This window comes from Capra hircus (genome assembly GCF_001704415.2).
Source record: "Capra hircus breed San Clemente chromosome X unlocalized genomic scaffold, ASM170441v1, whole genome shotgun sequence".
Taxonomy (NCBI): Eukaryota; Metazoa; Chordata; class Mammalia; order Artiodactyla; family Bovidae; genus Capra; species Capra hircus.
In genome coordinates, this window is record NW_017189517.1 from 45,768,965 (window position 1) to 45,788,922 (window position 19,958).

The following is a 19,958-nucleotide window of genomic DNA, read 5'->3' on the forward strand; positions in this document are numbered from 1 at the left end:
TTTAATAAAATGCTTGCATAAACTTTCATTAAACTTGCTAAGCTTAATAATATTCCTATAAGAACTTGTTCATCTAACCTATAAGAATAAAACCTTCTTATACATAAAATAGAGCATTTAGTACTATAAATAACACATCAGAACATAAAACTTACATCAAATCTGGTATCTGTGTACTATGCAACTATAAGAGATTATAATTTATAAAAATATCACCACATTGAATTCAAAACAATTATACTTTAAGAAAAAAAGTCAAAGCTGACCCTGCCATTTAAATGTAGTATAATTTTATCTCTTAAAAAACATAAACTTATGGTAATAAGAGCAGATTACTATATGAACATGAACTGGGTACCTGAATTCATAAACTACTTTCTTTAGCTCATCTGAGTTAATCAACTACTATATTTAGCATAACATAACAGTATGAATATAAGATGCTAAATCAAAACATAGAAAATGAGTCTATGTAAAAACACTTTTTTTTTTGTCTCTTAACTGGCTCCTTGACTGCATCTATTTTCTCCTAATACTTAGATATTTTGGAAAAATATTTGGAAAAAGAAGCTCCCACGCAAGAAAATAATAATTTTCAACTTTTTCTGTACCTTTGCTTCCCCAAATTCATCCATCCAGGAGTGTTTTCATCTGCTTGTTGGTAAATCCTACAAAAAGGCCAGTCAACTGGCCATTATCTCTTTCTAAGCTTCAAATATAGTTAGAAAAACAGTTAAGTTTTTCTAAAGCAGCTAGGGCTAGGGCTATACCTATTCTGCTGTATTTTAAAGCAGCTGGAAAAGCAGTGAGGTTCCAAAGGTTCCAAAGGATGCCACTTCCAATCTTTTGTTAAAAAAAAAAAATCTACTTCCTAAAAGTCACACAAACTCAGTCACAACAGGAGGCAGGGTCTTCAGAAAATGAAACAAAAGTTTTCGGTGCTTCAATCAGCAGATTTGAAATGCTCTTCATCCACAGTGGGGGTAGATGTGGCCCTCCACGGTCAGATAATCAATGGCTTGCTTGACGGTCCAGATGCTCAGGTCACAAAGCTTGGTCTGGAGCTCATGAATGCTCTTGCCTTCCTATGGAGGATGTTCATGAATCAAATGCAGCACCTCATTCTGGACGAAACTGGGGTGGTGCTCGCCGTGCTTCTGGGCCTCACCCCTTTCTGATGGATCAACAGGGCCACTTTGCCCAGAGGCCGCTTGGCAGGTGTTATCCAGCATCATGTACCTTGACCGTTTCTAGATTATGTGTGTGCTGTACTCATTCATGTCCTGGAGGACATGGATTTTCAACATCTCAAGGCTCTTCACCTCCACAGAACATTTGAGGATACCAAACACTTTGGCATATACTCCCACTGGAAGCAGAGTCACCTCCTGCTTTGCTTTATCTCTGCCAACCCACTGGCAGACCTCGATAGGTTTAATGGTCCTATCGCAAATCTTGCGAAGTAACTTGCAGTCTTCTCTGCCTGCCTTATTATTCCCAGAACAGAAACTTGGGAAATCTTGATTCCTCTAGTCTTGAAGATGTTATCAACCAGAGTGGAGGTGAGCAGTTGGTTTACACAAGGAACAATAGCCTGGATTTGGGCCCTGGATCCCATGGACTTAGTAGCAAGAGCTACCCTGCCCTGAGACAGTGGGTCACTGCTTCCGCTGGCTCCACCTGGGGCAGAAATGCTGCCATAGCTCCCAAACCCATTCTTACTCATTATAACGGCAGCTCCCACAAAAGAGGAAGCGGGCTTTGGCTCTAGCTAGCAAGTTCCACAGGCAGGCTCCAAACTTCAGCATGGGCTACCACCCAATGCGGAGTTTGTGAGGCCTGCAACTGTGGAGCCAATCAGCTGCCAGGATGCAGCTGTCTGTAGTCAGCTGGGACCTGCCAGCTTCTCACTCTACCCAAGAATACTTTAGGGTGGTCTGATACCTATTCTGCTGTATTTTAAAAGACCCATGTACAATTTCAAACTTTTTCCACTATGTTTATAAAAATATATTTTAACAAGGTTCCCTCGCCCCCACCTTATTACTAAATGTCACGACTTCTATAGGTACACTTAAAAGATTCATTTATTCAGTCATTTAATTAGCCATTCAACAGATATTTTCGGAGCAGTAAGTTCAGTATAGTTTGTGTGAGGAGGCAGTGGCGGCAGAGCAGGGTGGCAGGACAGGGACAATGGAGAATCTGCCACTTTTACGGTCCTCAAAGGACTCACATGTTCAAATCATTAAAACCAGAAGCATTCTGGAAAAAATAGCAATAGCAAGACAGCCACCTCTGAATAATTATCAAATCCAAATGCAAGTCATATCTTATGATTACCTTTTTAAACTATTTATTGGAGAATTATACTCTTCCAGTCATTCTGCCAAATGCATTACTGGTAAAAATAAATAGTATAAGATATTTCAATTTATACATAAATTGAAACAAAACAACTGAGCTCTAAATTATTTGCAAGCTTCTGTGGATAAGTCAGGGAAGTACTAGTCCCATCATATATTAGGAAAACTAAGAATAAAATGGAAATAACAGTTTCTGTATACTCAAATTTCTGAACTTAATATTTTAGTAACTGTGGAAGTAGATCCCAGAATATTTTCATATTATACTGAAAATCTGTTTATCCCTATAAAAATATTTTATGTGGAATGTATTTAACTTAAAGGTTTTTTATGGTTGATAAAAGTACACCAGTTATTGGAATCTACCACTAACAGGAACTTCTTCCTTAAAACTCCTTCACACCTAAATGTGTAGATTTTTAAGGAGTTTATTAATATTCTCCTATTTACTTTACTGGGTAAAATAAACTGATTTTTGCTATCCCAAATTACATAAAAGTGTGAATAAATACCTAAAACTTGTAAGAGAATACAAAATACTATTTACTTCTCAAGTTACAAAGGAATAATGTCAGACTTCCCTGGTGGCACAGTGGATGGGCATCCACCTGCCAGTGCAGAGACATGGGTTCAGTGCTTGGTCTGGGAGGGTTCCACATGCCAGCGACTGGCTAGGCACGAGCTCCACAACTGCTGAGCCCACCTCTAGAGCCTGCAAGCCACACTGCTGAGCCTGCGGACTGCGACTACTAAAGCTGGCGCACCTAGAGCCTGCGCTTTGCAACGAGAAGCCGCCACAATGAGAGGTCAGCACACTGCAACAAAGAGGAGCCCCTGCTCACCACAGCTAGGGAAGGTCCACAGGCAGCAATGAAGACCCAGTGCAACCAAAACTATAGTAAGTTTCTTAAAAGAGAATACAAGAGCCATATATGTAATTTATTTTACAAATAAATATATAATAGTTATCTGAGTACAGACTTTCATATAAATGTGGACATTTAGCCTCTGGACCCATATTTTACATAATCATTGAGGACTTAACCATCCAAGTAATACTTGTACTCTTAAAATTGCATGTTATTGGAGATCAGATTAACTATATATTTTTTAATGTTTAGACCTCATAATTAGACATTGTTTTATTAGCTAACATCAGTCATCTGGTCATGAAATCTTGAGGTTAAAATGATGTGATTATATTCCCAACAATTATATACAGTACACATTGCATGAATCACACCAAAACAGTAAAAAGCACTGACCTGACAGGATTGCTGGTTAAAGAAACCCTCAGAGATTCTAGGCAGTTAAGAAGTTTCTCATCAGAAATGCCAGATCGTAATTCATGAACATATTCTTGTGAAGACAGGGTGCATTCATGTTTGCTGTTTTTCAGTCCTCCCTATTAAATAGGAAAAAAAAAGAAATTCTTTTAGACAAACAACAAGGTTTTATTAAAAACTTTTGAAATAAAATAATGCATAGAATATGTAAACATTTTACTATTAAAAAAATGTGTGCAGAGTGTCAGGCATTTAAAATCTTTTGGTCATCTAGAGTTGACATGGTAAAGACATGTTGTATATACTTCAACACTCTCCTCAACCTCATTTAAAAGAAAATTACACTGATGGTGATTATGACCTGAACAGAATATGGACTTGAGTAGCATTAATGCTCGGAGAAGGCAATGGCACCCCACTCCAGTACCCTTGCCTGTAAAATCCCATGGACGGAGGAGCCTGGTAGGCTGCAGCCCATGGGGTCACGCAGAGTCGGACACAACTGAAGCGACTTAGCAGTAGCAGCATTAATGCTTAAATTTAAAATCCAAGCATTAGGATTAACATTAGCTGGTCCTCTTTTACTTGTAGGACATACATTTAGAAATCATTTTATTAAGTTTACTAGTTACTTCTATTCTATAAACTATAATGCAATACATTATATATAACCCAAATCTATTGAAATATGTCAGAATATCACCCTATCGCAAAACCAAGTGAAAATGGTTATTAAAATCTAAGACAATATAGTCTCCAATTAGCATGTTTGTCTAAAGCATTCACCAGTTCCCAACTATTCCTTCCGAACTATGCTACTCCCATGCTATCGATTAATCTTTAGAAGTCATTAAATGCATTTATCTGATAGTGACTAGTTTTTAGCTTAATTTCCAATATACACAGGATTATTTCTAGAACTCATTATCTCATCACAGCTTCTGAGCTTCATCGCCTTGCCATAACTATGTAAGTCATTTTGGGAAAAGGCTGGGAGAAAAACATCATCAACACATTCATGGTTCTAATAATTCATAGTTTCAGATCCCAGATCTACATAATCATACATAATCATAACTGCCCCTTTCCTATATTGCTAATGTATTCCCCTGGATTAAAACTCTAGCTTGGAGCCCATTTTGTAAATTCATATGAATTACACTCAGTTTTTGCTAAGTACCTAAGCTAGAAATAGGAAAGCAATTTTTTTCAATTTGATAGAAGTTATGTCATTAGAGGATATAGAGTTAAAAAAAAACAATATGTTAATAATGAGAGATAGATTCCCTAGGGTTTCCTAACATTTGGCTTTTTATTGAAAATGCCTCCTGGTATAGAAACTGTCAATCATTCTTAATGTACGCGTTTTTTTTATTCCATTAAATAGTAAATGCTTAAAGTCTGATAAAGTCTCATGTACAAAAACCATTCCCTCACACCACAACAGCACTTTCACTATTATAGCACTTAAGACACTGGGGCAGAGTTCATTACGTGTGCCTCTTTCTGTTCTAGACTGGAAGCTCCATGTATGCCAAGTGTCTAACACAGTGATGGCGTTTAGTGAGCATCAGCGAAAGTGTGCCATTACGGAATCTGTCCATAATAATGAAAGAACAAGGAATACAATTTCATAGTTTCACTCCAGTTGGACAGTAGATATTCAGGAAGTCTACTAAATAAATCACCATGTAAACGGCACAGTAAGTACAACCATCACCTTGAAATCATTTTCACATTTCTGTAACTTATTTGCCCAGCTCTTAAGGCTACAGATCCACAAAGACTAGCAAGTAAACATTTATAGTATAAAATTTTGCAGATCTGAAGTCACATTCCACTTTCATAGGACCCCCAAATTTATTTTCTCAATTAATGGATGACAAGGCCATACTGATCCTACCCTGGAGGCTTTATATACACAGGGCTTAGTCCTGTGGAATGATCTTTGTATTTGCTGTTTTTTCTGCCTGGAAGACTCTGGCCTCTATTGCTGGTTCTCATCATTTATGTCTCATGCCACCAGTCTTTCGTCTTAACACTGCACTTATCATCACAACATCATTTTAAATCTCACTTATCCTATTAGCTTTATATAAGTTTACTGCTTTATATACTTGTTTACTGTGTACATCTCATTAAAATATAAGCTCCACAAAGCAGGAAACTTGCCTAACTTGTTCACTGCTCTATCTCTAGATATTAACACAGTGCTTGGCACAGAGTTAAGTACTCAACATATATTTCTTAAATGAATGATGGATATATGAAGGGTGAATAACCAAAAAGGTGAATGACTGGTGACCTTCAACATGCCAAAGCTTTCAAATTCAGTTTAGTTTCACTTCAGAATATTACAGTTCTGAGACATTCCATTACAATATATTCAGAGATGCTGCTGCTGCTGCTGCTAAGTCGCTTCAGTCGTGTCAGATTCTGTGTGACCCCATAGATGGCAGCTCACCAGGCTCCCCCGTCCCTGGGATTCTCCAGGCAAGAACACTGGAGTGGGTTGCCATTTCCTTCTCCAATGCATGAAAGTGAAAAGTGAAAGTGAAGTTGCTCTTTGCACCCCCATGGACTGCAGGCTCCTCCATCCACGGGATTTTCCAGGCAAGAGTACTGGAGTGGGGTGCCATTGCCTTCTCCCAGAGATGCTAGCATAAGGTAACTTTAGATAGTATACGGAATGCTGGGAATGGCTCAAACTGCCACTAGGTATGCATCAAGACCCCTCATTTACCTTCTAGGTAATCTTTGCTCAGATGACTGAACGGATCTCTACAAAAATGATTGCTCATGCTTGATTCAGGGGTCATAAATACCAATCCCACATATTTGTTATGAGGATTAAGTCAGGCAATGCATATCAAAGCGCCAAAAACAAGAAACATTTCATATATGCTGTGGCTTCCCGTGTGGCTCAGTGATAAAGCATCTGCCTGCCAATGCAGGAGACACAAAAGATTCCCCAGAGGAGGAAATGGCAAGCTGCTCTGGTATCTTTGCCTGGAAAATTCCATGGACAGAGGAGCCTGGTGGGCTAAACTCCACAGCATCACAAAGACTCAAACACAACAGAGCAAACAGGCACATATGTATGTTGTACCACAGACAGAGTAAGGCACTGAGAAAACGCTAACTTCTCTTCTTCTACATGGTTGTGGGTGAGAGATTCTTTACGGAACCGCTGGGTCAGTCTATCACCTTGGGACTCACCTCTCCCCCAAGTCCTAGAAATTGGTTTAAATTTCACAACTGAGGATACTCTATGGTTATACAGAATGAAAACAAACAATATAATGGAGCAAGACAGAAAATATATAACTTTATAGACCAAATGCCTTTTACCAAGTTTAGAAGGACTTTGGGGTTTTAACAGTAGTTCATGTCTGAGAATTATGAAAACATGATAGAAACAGCATAGAAAGGCAGGCCTGGCCCTTAAAGACCAGCCCTGCTAATACTACCATTATAGAAATAGGGAATCAGATTGATTTGCATGACCCTAGCTACAGGTAATTAATGAGGTTGTGAGGATAAAACACCAACATTCTGGTCCTTGGGTTACTTTTCTTCTTTAACTATATGTCACTTTTTCTCGACATTTCGTAAAGGAAAAAAAGAAAGAAAGAAAGAAACAAGTATTTAATTCTGAAACCTCTATTACAAAATGTCAAAGTATCTTCAGCATAATCAATAAGGTACAACATAACATTAAAGAAATCACCTAAAGACAAAACAGTGCAATAGATTAAACTAATTCTCACTATATTTAATAGAACTGTAATACAAGAATGGCTTATTATTAACATCCTGTTCTGATACTGAACAAAGGAAACAACTAGATAATGGATTGATAATAATGGAAATTTTAATTAGCTGCTCTGTACGAGATTAATGAAAATTACCACTGTGCCCATTTGATCTTTAAAAAATAATGCAGACAAAGTTAGCAATTAGCACACATCATGGTATTCCAAAGCTAGGTGAACAAAGAGCTTTCCTAATTTGAAACCATTCCTTAATTTGAAAATCATTAGAATGGAGATACTTGTCAGTATGACTGTGTTTGTATTATTCTAAAACACTACACAAAGAACCAAAAGAAACTTCAGTTCAGTTTACAATCATCCTACTCTAATATGAAATTTTCATATCAAAATCAGACATGCAATATTCTAAAAAGCTATTTTAAGATTGCAGTGGAGATATCACTTCTGATTTTAAATTGACTTGGTCTGAGTATGACCTGTTATTCTTTAATGTAAATACAGACTTAGTTATAAATTGAGGAAAGGTTCCACATTCTAAGCTGTAAAGGTGTCTTGCTGCAGACACTGGGAAAAACTATTAATTGTACACAAGTCTTTTCAACTACAGAGTGCACACAAATAACAATTACAATCAATGGTATAATCTTCAAATAGGAAGGACAATATGATTGTCATGAAAGCAGTAATATCATTATTTTTATTGACCATGATTTATAAACTCTAATGTAGTCAGGTTACTTTAGCTACTTCAACCAAGTAAGTGTCTTATCTTTGACTTCAGTTTTCTGAAAAAAGCAATGTTACAGATTAACAAATTTGGAATTATATCTAAAAAGGGTCACAGCATTGTTGTTGAGAGGCTCCTGTAAGTTTAAATGCATAAGAAATAGCAAGCCATTCTCCTCATCATCAGTTCCATGAATCCCAGTAGAAAAGGAACAAAAAAACATGTGCACAATACACGTTGACCTACGTATTTATTCTAAAAGTCATGTTTCTGGCGGGCTATACGAAGTTGAATATGCTGGTGAAGCTTTTGGTGACTGCTCTCTATTATACAAGAAAAGCATCTTGTAAATGGAATCTATTAGAGATAATTAATTTATTCCTAAAATATAAAAGGTACTTTTAAACAAATATATCACTACAACATTTAAACAATTTGTATGCAATGTGCACTGACAATTTAATTGCATGAAAATATAGTGTAAAATATACTAATATCCATTTAAGGTCTGTGAGATAAAAACATATACAGAAAAGTAGTATCACAAGATAAATTCATATAGTGTCATTTCTCATTGCAGGACATATAGCTTATAATCAAGACCTTTTCAGAGGTCAAATGTAAAACACAGAATAAGAGAACATATCCTAACATCAAGCAGAATAATATCTGCATCATTGAGGTCACAAGAAAAGAAAAGATAAGATGTCAGAAAAATTATTTGAGCAAATAATGCTGAAAACTTCCTGAATCTGTGGAAGGAAAACAGATATCCAGGTCCACAAACTCCAGAAAATTCCAAATAATATGAACCCAAAAAGATAAAAAAAATGAGATGTATTATAATTACAATGAAAAAAGTAAAGGATAAAGATAGAATCCTAGAAAGAGAAAGATAAAAGCAACTTACTAGATACAAAGGAAATCCCATAAGGCTATCAGTAGATCTTTTGCAGAAACTTTACAGGTCAGAAGGGAGTGGCAATATATAGGAATAATGCTGAAGGAAAAACTTGCTAACCAAAAATTTTCTAAATGAGGCAATCATTCAGAATCAAAGGAGAAATGAAGAGGTTTCCAAAGAAGCAAAAGAAAAGGAATTCTTCACCACCAAGACAGCCTTACAAGAAATGTTAAAGGGAATTCAGTAAGTTAAAAAGAAAAGGACTAATTGATAATAAGAACACATACCTAAGTAAAAATCTCATTGGAAAACATAAAGAAATAATAAGCATAGTGGAACAATCACTTACAAAGCAAGTATGAAGGGTAAAAGACAGAAGGAGTAGTACTATTTTTAAAACCAGTAATTAAAGGATGTATGAAATATAAATGTAAACTGTGTCAATTAAAACATAAGACATGAGGGGAGAAATATAAAGTTTGGAATGTGTTCAACATGAAGTTACTATTAACTTAATAGAGAATGTTATAAACTTATGTGAACCTAACAGTAACCAAACAAAAATAATTACAGTATATACATAAAAGAAAATGAGAAAGGCATCTAAATATAATGGTCAAATCACAAGAGAATAGAGAAAGAGAAGAAAAAACAAAAAAGAATTACAAAACCTGCCAGAAAACAACTAACAAATTACAATAAATATATACCTGTCATTTACTTTAAATGGAATATTCTACCTACCAAAAATTACCTTAAATGGAATAAATGGCCTAATCAAAAGACATAGAGTAGCTGAACAGATGAAAAAATAATGCCTTTCTACAGGTATAATAATAACGCTGCCTACAGGAGACTAACTTAAAACCTAAAGAAACTCACAGACTTAAAATAAGGGGATGGAAAAAGATATACTGGAAAAGATATATACTGCAAACAGAAATGAAAAGGAAGGTTGGGTAGCAAGATTTATATCAGACAAAATAGATTTTAAGACAGTAACAAAACTCAAAGAAGGGCATTACATAACAATAAAGCAGCCCATCCAACAAGAAGATACAACATGTATAAATATTTATGCACCCAACAAAGAAGAACCTAAATATATAAAGCTAATATTCACAGAGATAAGGGAATAAAGAGATAACAATACAATAACAGTGCGGGACTTTAAGACCCTACTATCCTTACATCAATGGATAGATCATACAGATAGAAGCTCAGTAAGGAAACATTAGCCTTAAAAAACACATTAGACAAGATGAACAATATATATACAGGACACTGCATCTAAAAACAGCAGAGTACACATTGTTTTCAGGTGCACATGGAACATTCTCCAGGATAGATCAAATGTAAAGTAAGAAAAAATGTCTCAAAATTTACTAAGACTGAAATCATATGAAGCATCTTTTGCACAAGGGTATAAAACTAGAAATCAATAACAAAAAACTGGAAAAGAAAACATGGAGATTAAACAACCTGCTATTAGCAACCAATGGGTCAACAAAGAATGCAAAAAACAAGTCAAAAAATACCCTGAAACAACACAAATGCAAACAGAACATTCCAAAATCTTTGTACACAGGAAAAGCAGTTCTAAGAGCTAAACTCATAGCAATACAGGCCTATCGCAAGAAACAAACAAACCTAACATTACATTTAATGGAACTAGAAAAATAAGAAGAAAATGAAACCAAAGTTGGTAGAGGAAGGAAACAGTAAAGATCAAACAGGAAATAAATGAAATAGAAACAAAAGAAAGAAAGAAAAGATTAATAAAACAAAGAGTTGGTTCTTTGAAACCGTAAACAAAATTGATAAGCCTTTAGCTAAATTCATCAAGAAAGAAACAGAGGGGCCCCAAATAAAATCATGAATGAAAGAGAATTTACAAGCAAAAGCACAAAAACACAAAAGATAGATTACTAAGAACAATTATACACCAACAAATTAGACAAGTAAAAAGAAATCAATAAACTCCTAGAAACACAAAATCTTCCCAGATTCAGTCATGAAGAAACAGAAAATATGAATAGGTAATTACTAGTAATTTAACTGAGTAATCAAAGAACTCCAAACAAAGTTCTAATCTAGATAGCTTCACAGGTGAATTCTACCAAACATTTAAAGAATAGTTAACGCCTATCTTTTTCAAATTATTCCCAAAAACTAAAGAGGAAGGAGCACTTCCAAACTCATTTTATGAGACCATCATTACTCATACCAAAACCGAATAAAGATACAACGATAAAAAAAAAAATCACAAGCCTATATCCCTGATGAACATAGTTGAAGAAATCCTCAACAAAACATAAGCAACCATTACCAACAAGGACCTACTGTACAGAACATGGAACTTGGTTCAATGTTATGTTGCAGCCTGGATGGGATGGAGTTTGCGGGAGAATGGATACATGTATATATATATGGCTGAGTACATTCACTTTTCACCTGAAAATATCTCAACATTATTAACTGGCTGTACCTCAATACAAAATATTCAAAAATACTGAAAATGACAAAGTTTTGATTAATGGCCTTCAATTCTTAAAAAATATATGACCAAACCAAGTTAAACAGTATATTAAAAATACATCACATACCATGATCAAGTGAAATTCACTCCAGGAATGCAAGCATGGCTTCACATTAATGCTAAAACATGTAGCTCTACATTCAGTGCAGCATTATTTATAATAGCCAAGGTGTGGAAGCGACCTAAGTGCCTCTTGATAGATGAATGAATAAAGGAAATGTGCCATATTTATATATACATGGAACATTATTTAGCCACAGAAAGAATAAACTCTTGCCATCGCCACAACATGGTTGGTTCTACAGAATATTAGGATCAATATTACTATATGTAGCTCCTATAGAATATATTAGGACTAAGTCAGACAAAGACAAATACTGTATAATTTCACTTGTATGTGGAATCTAAAATACAAAATAAACAAATATACAAAACAAAATAGGAACAGACTCATAGAATACAGAAGGCAAAGTGGTGGTTGTCATGAGGATGATGATAGGAGGATGGGCAAAATAAGTGAAGGGGGTTAAGAGGTACAGTGTAAAAACATCATCATTCTTCAGATTATACATACGATCTGTCTCAAAAGGATTTAACTAAGATTATTTAAGTATAATTATCTAAAATGTTTTAATTATAAGGTTTTCTGTAAGAAAAAATTTCTTGTTTACTTATTGAACTTTAACATATTAAATACCAGATTAAGCATTTTACCCACAAATTACAGAATCTCAGACTTCCCTGTAGCTCAAATGGTAAAGAATCTGCCTACAATGCAGGAGATCAGGGTTTGATCCCTGGGTCAGGAAGATCCTCTGGAGAAGGCAATGGCAATACACTCCAGTATTCTTGCCTGGAGAATCCCATGCACATAGAAGCCTGGTGGGCTATAGTCCATGGGTTCAAAGAGTCACACACGACTGAGTGACTACCACACACACACAAGACCATTTCGGAATGAATACTTAAATCATTCTTTCAGCACATGTACTATTAGAAATGTCAAGTACACAAGGAAACCTGAAAACATTTATTTAAATTCAGTGGCCCTATTTTTATATCTTCTGTTGTGAAACACATATTTAATTTGTAGACTATAGAAAAAATAGTTCATAATAACACCAAATAATTACTCAGTTAAACACAATAAATTTTAATTTTTATCACTGACCAAGACAAAAAGGTGCTATTTTAATAAGTGGAATGTTGATCCCTAAACACTAAATTTCATTTCTTGTAAAACAACAGCCTTATCTGATCAACATACTCTCAGAGACAGTAATAATGAAAAGTGAAATCACCATTAAATGATTTGTTAGAATCTAATTAAAATATTTAATGATATTCAAAATTTCTGTAATAAGCAATCAGTATTACATGGTTCTTTTTCATATCAAATATAATAAATATGTGCTTTACCCCATACTTAAAATCTATTCATACTTGCCTTTTAAAACTAGTATTTATCAATTATAATGAACAATGTACATGGTGAATGGACACCCATTAAATCTTTAAAACTATAAAGTGTGCCTACTAGCATTTTTTATGAGACCTCATCACCACCCACTATACTTGATAAAAGAAAGTTTAAGCATTATGTTTATATTTCATTTGACAGAAGCCCTAGAGATATATCAGATAATGAAATCTAAACAGAGAAAAAGTAAGCAGGGGTTTCTTAACTCTGGGTCCCAATTCATGGAGCATATAAACTGGAAAGGAAAAAATGACATCTTTATTTTCAGTAATCACTGACTTGAATTCAGCTCATCTCTTTCAATTATGAATGCACGCAACAGACAATAGTGGCATAAGTAGCACCTACAATCTGGTCACTGTGACTAACAGAAGTCACAGATACTTTCCTATGATACATACATCCCACATTTTTGGTGATATGTTAAAATACTACCATTTCTTCAAATTTCCCCTAGTTATATGAGCTCACACTTTGTCCTGGTATTTAACAAATCTTTTAAAGAAAGTCCATTACTGTCTAGATTTTTTAATTAAACATTTTGAGAAAATTTAAATATGCATCTAGTTATAACAAAAATTTGCAGAGCCTGTTTTCACCCGGTGATGATGTCTTGCAAAACTGTATTACAGTATCTCAACTGGGATACTGACATTGAGAAAACCACCTATTTCTAATGAGAGTTCCTTAGTTTATCTTGCACTTGCATGTATGTGTGTGTGTATGTGTGTATTTTAGTTCTTTGCAACTTGATCACCTGTAGATTCCTGTAGTGAAAGTGTTAGCCGTTCAGTCATGTCCGACTCTTTGTGACACCATGGACTTTAGCCTGCCACGGTCCTCTGCCCATGGACTTTGCCTTGCAAGAATATTTGAGTAGGTTGCCATTCCCTTCTCCAGGGGATCTTTCTGACCCAGGGATCAATCCCAGATCTCCTGCACTGCAGGCAGATTCTTCCATCTGATTCACGAGGTTCATGTATCCCACCACCAAAGTCAAGACACAGAATAATCCCATTGCCACAAGGATGCCTCATTTTGCCCTTTTATAACCACAACCCTCCCCTCCTAGCAACCACTAATCTATTCTCTATTTCTGTAATTTTGTCCTTTCAAGAATGTCATATAAAGGCAATTATATGGTGAACTTTTGGCATGGGTTTTTTTCACTTAGCATAATACACTGGAGAGTCATACAAAAATTCTAGATATCAACAGTTTATCCCTGTTTATTGCCAAGAAATAGCCCATGGTATAGATATACTATAGTTATTTAGCCATTTACCCATTGAGGACATTTGGGTTGTTTCCAGTTGTTTTTTTAGTTTAGGGGCTTTTTTGGGGGAATGGGCAGTGCTGGGTCTTCATTTCTGTGCACAGGTTTCTCGTGGCTGCTCATAGGCTCTCTCTAGTTGCAATAAGCAAGGCCTACTCTAGTTCTGGTGCAGAGCTTCTCATTGCGGTGGTTTCTCTTTTTGTGGAGCGTGGGCTTTAGGGCGCTTGGGCTCAGTAGCTGGTGGCGCACGGGCTTAGTTGCCCCCAGCATGTGGGATCTTAGTTCCCGGACCAGGGATGGAACCTATGGCCCTTACATTGGCAGGTGGATTCTTAACTGCTGGACCACCAGGGAAGCCCTTGTTTCCAATTTTGGTCTATTATGAACAAAACAGCTACGATCTCCAAGCTCAGATTTTTGTGCAAATGTAAGTTTCTATTTCCTTGGAATGTGTCATAAACTTTAAAAAATACTTTGATGAGTATATTTTAATATAGTTTCCTTTTTAATCCTATGTAGTTTGGGTTGTGGGCTTCCCAGGTGGCTCAGTGGTAAAGAATCTGCCTGCCAATGCAGGACGTGCAAGCTCAATCCCTGGATCAGGAAGATCCCCTGGAAGTAGGCATGGTAAGAAAATGAAAGAAAAATTCCTTCCACCAAACAAAAAAGTCCCTATTATTTTTAGACCTCTAGCCTTATAAACATTTTACTAAGTGCTGTCAGCCAAAATGAACATGCTGAATCTTACTCAACTTGCCTACCTTTATCAATAGTGCATCAATAGTAAAACAATCAAAGAAAAGTAGAAGATCTATGATTAACTGACATGTGTTTATGTCTTCAGCACTGAATGAGATTCATAAATTTATATATCAAAAAGGTCTTATATTTCTATAGCCAAAACAGCTTCAGAACTTTTCCTATGTATTTTTTCATCTAATACCAGGAGAAAATACTGCTAAAACCATTTTTTTTCTTTTTTACATCTGTGAAAATTGAGCGATGGAGAAGTCATGACTTGTCTGAGACTATGTGACTAGCAAATTATTCTCAGAAACCAGCTAGAAATCTAAACCAGAGAGTTCCTTTTGGAAGACAGGGCAGAACTATTTTCAAGAAGGTACAATTTGCTTTAAATGTTGGATTATAACAAGAAGAGGAAAGGTGAGCAGAAATTTCAGAAATATTCCTTACCCTTAAAAGCTGTGTGAATTTAGTCAAGTTATTACTTGACCTCCTGGGCCTTGTTCCTTAGCTTCAAAACAGGAATAATATAGTATCTACCTTCAGAGTTGTTGTGAGGATGAAATAAGAATGCAGGTCAAATACAATAATGCCTGGTATATAATCAACACTCAATTAATGTTTGCTGCCATTATATATTATCCTTGATCTAAAGAGAAATGTCTTTAAACTGGCCTAATGAAAGAAATGCTAGTGTTATAAAATTAGCAGTTTCTGGTCACCTGATTCAGGTGATGCTGAGTTGGCCTGCTTATTTCTCTGAGATGCTCAGGAAAGGATTTCTATCTCAGGTACACAATGCTATTTATCTTCAAACTGTATCCTGAGGGCCCACGGAGTTCCTTAAGGAAGACTCACAGAGGGAGCGTCCAGATCTTCTCTTTCGCAAGAATGAGGACATTTGAACATTTATCTGATTTATATATTTCTATTTCACATGTGGTTTCTAATGGATAAGCTGCTTTGATGTTAAATAAAGTTTAAAGCCACTGAGCTGGATGATCTCAAAGGTCCTGCCCTTTTGATTCTATGACTCAGAATATGCCACCATTTGTGTCCTAAAACAGAAGCTTTCCTTTTTTAAATATAAAATTTTAATTGACTACCATGTTCTCAGCACAGACGTTGACTAGTTAGCTTGTCGGTTTCTTCAAAAATATCCTCTTTTGCATATGATGTCTTTTTCTTATTAGAATAGCCCCACTCAACATTTTTGAGTTCCCATGAAGTTCCAGAACTGGGAGTACAGGTATAAGCCAAGACATACCCTTGCCATCAAACGCCTTGCTCTTTGGGTAGTGGTGGGGGGCAATAACCAGACTTCTGAAACAATGTGCTAATGCCACAGCAGCAGATATAGGGAAGTACAGGAATTTGAAGGATAGATGCTCTGCTTTTATTTGGGGGAAGATGCTCAGGCAAGCTGTAAAAAGTGAGTATATGTTCAACCAAGGCAGTAAAGTGATTTTAGTCAGAAGTTACAATAAACACTGAGGCATGTTTGGGAACTTGCTGGTAGGTCAATAAATCTGGCACTCAAGGCTAATGTTTCTCAAAGTGGGTTCCTCAAACATACTCTTAATGGTCTCTGAGTTGTGTAAGATAATTTTAAATTCTGCAGTTTCATTCCATCAGATAAAATGATAAAGCTCTGTATTAACTGAATTATTGGGACAAGCATGTTATCCCCAAGTCCTGCCACATAAACTCAGCATCCACATTTGCCTTTAGGATCATACTGTTACTAGGAAGGATGACTTTCATCATCTCAACCTAATGAAAATAGACATGGCCTTAGTATAAAAACAATGCATTTGCACCAAATACAAAGAAAATGACATTGCAGCAGGCTGTCATCAAAATTAATTGTTAATCAAAATTTAACCACAGACAGAGTAGAGAAACGGCTTCCCAGGGTGGCACTAGTGGTAAAGAATTCACCAAGCAATCCAGGAGATGCAAGAGATGTGGGCTTGATCCCCGAGTCCAGAAGATCTCCTGGAGTAGGAAATGGCAGCCCACTTCAGTATTCTGTGCCAGGAAAATTCCACTGCAGAGGAGCCTGCCGGGCCACAGTTCACGGTGCCGCAAAGAGTTGGACACGACTGAGCTTCCCTGGTGGCTCAGATGGGAAAGAACGTGCCTACCCTGCAGAAGACCCAGGGCCGATCCCTGAGTCAGGAAGGTCCCCTGGAGAAGGGAATGGCAACCCACTCCAGTACCCACTCCAGTATTCTTGCCTGGAGAATCCCATGGACAGAGGAGCCTTGCGGGCTACAGTCCATGGGGTCACAGAGAATAGGACATGAGTGAGCGACTAACGCACACATGACACTCTAAGCACAGAGAACAAAAGTAATGCCACAGTGTTACTAGCAATTTAGGTTCAGCAGAACATAATTTATCACTTAAAATAATGTTAATTTAAATTTGTATTTTTCTTTAATATGTATATTTATTTTATAAAGTATATAATTTCTACTGGCAATGTTTATATTTTATCCTGTGTTGCCATACATTTTAACAGTTTAATTAAAAGATTTGAAGTCAGGATTTCCCTGGTGGTCCAGTGGTTAAGACTCCACGCTCCCAATGCAGGGGGCCTGGGTTCCGTCCCTGGTCAGGGAGCTAAATCGTATATGCTTCGACTAACTATCCCACATGCTGAAACTAAGACTTGGTGGAGCCAAATAAATATTTTAGAAAATAATATTTTAAGTCAACACTGGGATCTCTAAGAAGGCTCTTCCTTTAAAAAGGGTCTATCTTTTGGTCAAATCTGAGAAACTGCCATAGGTGAGAGTAAGGCAGTAGAAGGATTTAGGCTATGGAATGACAAATGAGCTCGGAGGTGTGCAGAAAAGCAGCTGGGGAGAGAATGGGGCAGAAGATTTGTTGCAGGAAGAATATGATGACACACTAGCTATTAACATTGCTGTTAGAAAGGCAAGACTGGATAAGGGGGTTGTCTAGGACCTAGACTTACTGAACCTAGGGGAGTAAATGCGGATGCTGGGTCAGGTAAGACAGAGGAACTAACATGTTTCCCAGATTTTGGCAGCCCCTGATAACATTATCTGCATTTTTACAGATCAAGAAACTGAGGTTTCAAAACTTGGGCAAGGCACATTACTAGTAAGAATCTGAATTTGATCCCAAGTATGCCTGACTCTGAGGCCTATGTGCTTAATCATGGAATAACAGTGCCTTCACATTAGTAGTGATAAAGTTGTGTTCAAAAGGGGAGGGAGGTGGGAGGGGGGTTCAGGATTGGGAACTCATGTACACGTGTGGCAGATTCATGTCGATGTATAGCAAAACCAATACAGTATTGTAAAGTAAAAAAAAAAAAAATTAAAAATTAAAAAATCCCACAGAATATATAGAAAGTGAGAAGACATGGCCAAGATAATTTTATTAGTGCTTATATTTAGAAGCAGATGGTAAGAATTATAGAGTAGAATATTGTATAAATCTTTAAGAAGTGAAAGGAAAAGGAAATGGCAACCCACTCCAGTTATTCCTGCCTGGAAAATACCATGGATAGAGGAGCCTGGCGGGCTACAGTCCATGTGGTTGCAAAGAGTCGGGCATGACTAAGCGACTAACACACACATAAGAAGTGAAAGGGAGGCGACATTTTAAGTTGTACATAAATTGAACACATAACTGACCCTTTTTTCTCATCTGGCCTCTAAAAAATTACTGCAACACTTCCTTGGGGTCCAGTGATCGAGAATCCACCTGTTAATGCAGGGGACACGGGTTCGATCACTGGTCCAGGAATGTCATATGCTGCAGGGCAACTAAGCCTGTGTGCCACAACTATTGAGCCTATGCTCTTGAGCCGCGTGCCACAATACTGAGCCCGAGGTCAGGAAGCACCAGTTAGAACTGGACATGAAAGAACAGACTGGTTCCAAATAGGAAAAGGAGTACGTCAAGGCTGCATATTGTCACCCTTCTTATTTAACTTATATGCAGTGTACATCATGAGAAACTCTAGGCTGGAGGAAGCACAAACTGGAATCAAGATTGCCGGGAGAAATATCAATAACTTCAGATATACAGATGATACCACCCTTGTGGCAGAAAGTGAAGAATTAAAAAGCCTCTTGATGAAAGTGAAAGAGGAGAGCGAAAAAGTTGGCTTAAAGCTCAACATTCAGAAAATGAAGATCATGGCATCCGGTCCCATCACTTCATGGCAAATAGATGGAGATACAGAGGAAACAGTGGCTGATTTTATTTTTGTGAGCTCCAAAAATCACTGCAGATGGTAACTGCAGCCATGAAATTAAAAGATGCTTGGTCCTTGGAAGGAAAGTTATGACCAACCTAGATAGAATATTTAAAAGCAGAGACATTACTATGCCAACAAAGGTCCATCTAGTCAAGGCTATGGTTTTTCCTGTGGTCATATATGGATGTGAGAGTTGGACTGTGAAGAAGGCTGAGCGCCGAAGAATTGATGCTTTTGAACAGTGGTGTCGGAGAAGATTCTTGAGAGTCCCTTGGACTGCAAGGAGATACAACCAGTCCATTCTGAAGGAGATCAACGCTGGGATTTCTTTGCAAGGAATGATGTTAAAGCTGAAACTCCAGTACTTTGGCCACCTCATGCGGAGAGTTGACTCATTGGAAAAAACTTTGATGCTGGGAGGGATTGGGGGCAGGAGGAGAAGGGGTCGACAGAGGATGAGATGGCTGGATGGCATCACTGATTCGATGGAAGCAAGTCTGAGTGAACTCCAGGAGATGGTGATGAACAGGGAGGCCTGGCGTGCTGCAATTCATGGGGTTGCAAAGAGTCGGACACGACTGAGTGACTGAACTGAACTTAACAACTCAACACACACA

General features: G+C 37.0%; 2 protein-coding genes across 2 annotated transcripts in view; both read right to left on the reverse strand.

The window, feature by feature from the left end:
• The window catches only part of DIAPH2 (diaphanous related formin 2), a gene marked incomplete in the record, with an annotated part of 842,722 nt that overhangs the window by 623,555 nt on the left and 199,209 nt on the right, over positions 1–19,958 (reverse strand). The window contains 1 exon segment of the mRNA XM_018044114.1: positions 3,632–3,771. Within this exon segment, the coding sequence (XP_017899603.1) occupies positions 3,632–3,771 (140 nt within the window).
• RPA4 (replication protein A4) lies at positions 516–1,726 on the reverse strand. The gene is given in 3 exon segments (XM_013976134.2): positions 516–982; positions 984–1,459; positions 1,462–1,726. Coding segments are annotated over 3 exon segments (780 nt in total). The 3' UTR covers positions 516–943.